The sequence below is a fragment of the Sinocyclocheilus rhinocerous genome, unplaced genomic scaffold (genome assembly GCF_001515625.1).
Source record: "Sinocyclocheilus rhinocerous isolate Xijiao unplaced genomic scaffold, SAMN03320098_v1.1 scaffold371, whole genome shotgun sequence".
Taxonomy (NCBI): domain Eukaryota; kingdom Metazoa; phylum Chordata; class Actinopteri; order Cypriniformes; family Cyprinidae; genus Sinocyclocheilus; species Sinocyclocheilus rhinocerous.
This window is the reverse complement of record NW_015624205.1, coordinates 329257-333968: the sequence shown is the minus strand read 5'-3', so window position 1 is coordinate 333968 and position 4712 is coordinate 329257. Positions and strand designations below refer to the sequence as shown.

Sequence of the window (4712 nt, the reverse complement as noted above, 5' to 3'; positions counted from 1 at the left end):
ATGTAAACACACTAACTAGCGGAAGTGTTTGTGGGCAGGTCAGACTCTGTTCGTATTTCGCGGGCAGGCGGGGATTATGCAAATGTGTTACCCAGTGACGTATACCGGTAACCGGCAAAAGATGAGAAAATATGACGACTCGTTAAGGCGATTCAGAATTGACTCACTCTTTTGAGAGACAATATCTTTATTGATCATGCACTTTTTTGATTAACAACTTTGCAGATTGTTTTCATTTAAGGATAGCTACGCTATAAACTGCAAAAGAGATATTTTAAAAAAAAAACATATGACCTGCTCTTTAATGCACTAACATTAACAATGAGCAATAGCTACATTTGCTACAGAAGTTATTAATCTTTGTTAAAAAAACTAACAACTGTTAGTTCATGTTAGCTCGAGTTCATTAAATAACACGGTAGCAACTTTTGATTTTAACAACATGTTATTAAATATTGAAATTAACTAACATGAATGTTTAGAAGAATTTTTCATTGGCAGTTTATGTTTTACTAATAAATTAACTAATGTTAACTAATGGTGCCTTAATGTAAAGTGTGACTGAACAATAAAGAATCAAAACATTTTCAAACAATATCTAGGGCATGTTGTAGTCCAGATTAAAATGTAAAAAAGTGAAAATAAATAAGTTTGAAAATAAATAGCCTATTAAGTCTAAATATTTAAGTATTTGGTGCTGTGATGAACACCATAGTGAATACAAAAATCTGAATGGCTGTTTAAATCATTTAAATACGTTTCAGAAAGTAGCGCTGCACAGCTGCTTTGTTTACGGGGTTTCCGGGGTAACGGCTGCATTTCTGCTGTTCAGCGCCATATGCTGTCAGAGAGTGAATGTGCGCTTTCAGGCGGTGTTGTGCACTGTGACCAGTTGATGGGAAAAGTATTCTTAAAATGCATTAAAAGAAACTGAATAATATAATAATAATAATTATTCACGGTATTTTGAAGTGTCCACGATAACAATATCGTGCATGTTCATTATCGTGATATATCGCAGTACCGAATACCGGCAGATGTCTAGCTTGTTATTTGGGTGGAGCAAAAATATAATAGCAACTTACATAATCCTAAATGGCAACATGAAGATGACCTTATGCAGTATTTCCTCTTATTGCTCAAATTTTTTTTTTTCATATTATTATTTACACTAAAATATTATTATAATTTCTCCCTTAGGTACTATGAAGCTTTTCCACCTCTCTCAGAAAAATCTGTTTGTCTCCAAGAAATTATGACTGTGTGGAACAAAGCTAAAGCCTGCACATATTCCAGCTCATCATCATCTGCTGTCCCTCAAACAAGCACAGACACATCCTCTCCAAAAGACTGCACCAGCGAAGGTGAAGCTTTTAAAGACCGAACAGTTGATGCACCCAGTTCCAACACCACAATCAGCGAGAGGGCCCAGCAGCGACGCACAAAGAGGGAGAAGGAAAACCGATTCCATGGAAGCGCAACAGGAGTGTGTGACGATCAGGTTGCTCCTCATAGTAAGAGACAGGCGAGACACCGGTCTGAGGGGAGGTTTCGTCCCAGATCGTGGTCCTCTGGCTCTAGTGAGGCTGGCTCAAGCTCCAGTGGTAACCAGGGTGACCAGACCCCTAGTTGCAAAGCAGTGCACATAAGACACAAGTCTAGAGAGGTCAGCAGCAGAAAGAAAAGAGGCCACAGTGGTGGCGGACAGGTCAAACTGGCCCTAAAAGTCATCGACAAAGAAGAACGGAAAAATGCACGTGGCAACATCAGTACCACTGGAGGCCCACCTAAGCAACAGCAGCACTACATGAAAAAAGGCAAAAGACCTCTGAGGGAGATCCGCAAAGATGCTAATCTGGCTGAGGCACAGGAGTCAGGAGGAGAGGCCAATAAAAAGGAATATATGGAAGAGCCACTTTGGTATACAGAGCCCATCTCGGAGTACTTTGTCCCTCTCAGTAGAAGTAAATTGGAGACAAAGTATCGGAGTAAAGAAGACTCTTCCAATGATTTAGCTATGTCCATTGATGTTGACTGTCTGTCGGAGAGAATTCAAGGGATCTGCATTGCTAATTCTTGTTTTCAAAGGGCATACCTTGCAGCAGGCACTTTTGTGGATGGTCACTTCATTGAAGTGCCTGGTGAAGGTGACGAAGAGGATCCTGAACTGAATGGGATTCCAAGCTGCCCTCCTCCTGAAGATGGTCAAAATTTAGATGACGAGCATCTGTCTGAATTCACTCACTTCTATGAAGTTGATTTTTACCAATCCATATTGGATCCTAGTGCCTCAGATGCGGTACCAGAAAGCCGAATCCTGAACATGATTCGGCAGAAGAGCATTGAGCGAAAACACTTTGAAGCAGGATGTGTAGTTTTAGATGGCCTTGAGCTGCAAGGGGAAAGTGCAATAAGGGTTGATTCTCTGGGAGCCTCAGAAGCAGATGTTTCTATCACACAAGATATGGAAAATATTGCCCAAGTCTGGGAGTGCTGTTCGTCATCTAGCTTGGAAGATTTGGAAGGAGAAAGCTGTCCGGGTGACTCTCCAGTCAGGCTCTCCCCAGTGTTGGACAGTGTTCCTTTTAACTTTAGCAAACTGTCTGGAGCTTTTGTAGGGCATCATCTCCAAGAGGCCAGCAGTAGCATCTCTGCCCTAAGCTCCTGTTTTCCGCTCTTTGAGTTGCAGTACGATAGCCCTACCTTTTCTTTTCCCTGCGACTCTCTTGCGGAGGGTCAGGACAATGTAGATTCAAGTAGCTGTTTAGATCCACAAGGAAACAAACAATCCCGTTTGCTAATTTGGACCAAAAACAGTGCCTTTGAAGAAACGGAACACTGCTCTAACTTATCAACGAGGACCTGCAGTCCCTGGTCCCACTCAGAGGAGACACGGTCAGATAGTGAACAGATCAATGCTCTAGCAGATGAGTCTGCTCAGTTTGGCAATGAAGAGGTCAGCTGTATCTCCCTTATCCCACCTTTATGCCTAGAAGAAGAGCTTTTAGATTTCTTTCAAGAGAACTCCAGTCACCAGCAGGAAGAAACGAGTGTAGGCACAGAGTCCAACCAGCCCTTCAATAAGAAATCGAAATTGGAGTCTGTTTGTGGCATAGCATTAGAGCAGGATGAGAGTAAACTCTATAATGCTTTTGTGTTTTCAGATGTCCCAAATCAACAAAGTGATGAATACACCTCAGGGATAATTAAAGACATTTGGATGGCTATTGGAGACAGAGACTGTGTCTTAACACTCGGGGTAAAGAATACGGGGGAGCACTTGTTTTCAGATTCTACCAGCTACCATTGCAGCTGTCTTGACAAGGATGTAAAAGGTGAAATTATTCAAAAGAAAGCTGTGCAGTGTTCGGAGTATCATCTTTGGGATGGGCAGAAAGAGGACAAGGGACTTCCTAAAACCAAGCTCTCTAAAATGAATGATGGGGATTACACGACACCGGCCAAGCCTTGGAATTGTAATTCACAGGACAGCACCTCCTTTATCCTCGGTGGGGTTTATGGAGAACTGAAGACTCTAAGTGGCAACAGAGAATGGGCTATGATTCCACCTGGTGATGCTTGTGGCAGTTTGTTGCAGTGTGCAGCAGCCACATCTTCTGACATGGTAACCATTGCAGGAGCGGATGTGTTCATGAACACAAGCAGTTGCTTTGCTCCTGGCCACAAGCCATTGTGGAGACCTCTTGTGTCCCTTGGTCAAAATGAGCAGGCTACTAAGGGACCGGGGGATGGTTTGAATAAGGGATTTTCTGTTGTCTTCCATGAAGATTTACTTGGATCGTGTGGAGGCTTCCGTGGAGAAGAGTCAGGACTGGATTACCCGTTTTCATCCTTTGATTTGAACAACCCTTTTTCCCAGGTCCTGCATGTGGAGTGCTCCTTTGAGCCAGAGGATATGGCCTCGTTCAGCCCGGGATTCAAGCCAAAATCCATATTATGCTCCGACAATGAGCCCTTTTGCCCTTGGTTATATGGCATCAACCGGACTCAGTATCGGGCCATTCGAATTTCCCCAAGGACTCATTTCCGGCCAATATCAGCCTCTGAACTTTCTCCAGGTGGGTGCAGTGAGTCAGATGTAGAGTCTGAGAAAGAGGAAGCGAGTCTTCCTGTTGGTCAAGCAGACCTCTTTGATGACCCACAGGCTGACCTCAAGCCTCTCGAGGAGGACGCAGAGTGCGAGGGCCCTTACTATGGAAAATCTGAGTTGGAGTCTGGGAAGTTCCTACCCAGAGTAAAGAAGTCTGGCATGGAGAAGAGTGCCCAGACGTCACTCGATTCGCAGGAGGGTGGGAGCACCCTTCTGCCGATTACTGAACAAGAGATTTGCGTACATTGTGAGACGGCAGCGGTTTCGGTGCCATGTTCTCATGTTCAGTCCTCTGTTCTTCAACAAGAGGAATCTAGCAGAGAGGCAGAGTCATGCAAATGTGCTGCAACTGATCAGATTCCAAAAAGTGGGAAGTCGCTTGATGTTGCTCAAGATATGCCTGAGGTAAGTGACTGTAGAGCCAGTCTTTTATCTAACCTTCAGAGACACGCATATAGAAAATTGCACAATATATTAGCATGCTTTTATCAGTTGATATTGACATTGCTATCACCTGCTCTTGAATACACTGAATTCATATATGCCTTGACCGTACTTGTTCTTTAATGATATACCTTTTACCTTTTCAATGGTAAAAAAA

The 4712-nt window shown here is 43.2% G+C and overlaps 1 protein-coding gene across 5 annotated transcripts in view; it reads left to right on the top strand.

Moving 5' to 3' along the window:
- LOC107739443 (uncharacterized protein KIAA0232-like) overlaps positions 1-4712 on the top strand; it is a 38947-nt gene that overhangs the window by 31746 nt on the left and 2489 nt on the right. For all 5 annotated transcript variants that reach the window (XM_016551579.1, XM_016551564.1, XM_016551550.1 and 2 more), the window contains exon 6: positions 1201-4516. In XM_016551579.1, the coding sequence (XP_016407065.1) occupies positions 1201-4516 (3316 nt within the window). The remainder of the gene's footprint in view (positions 1-1200; positions 4517-4712) is intronic.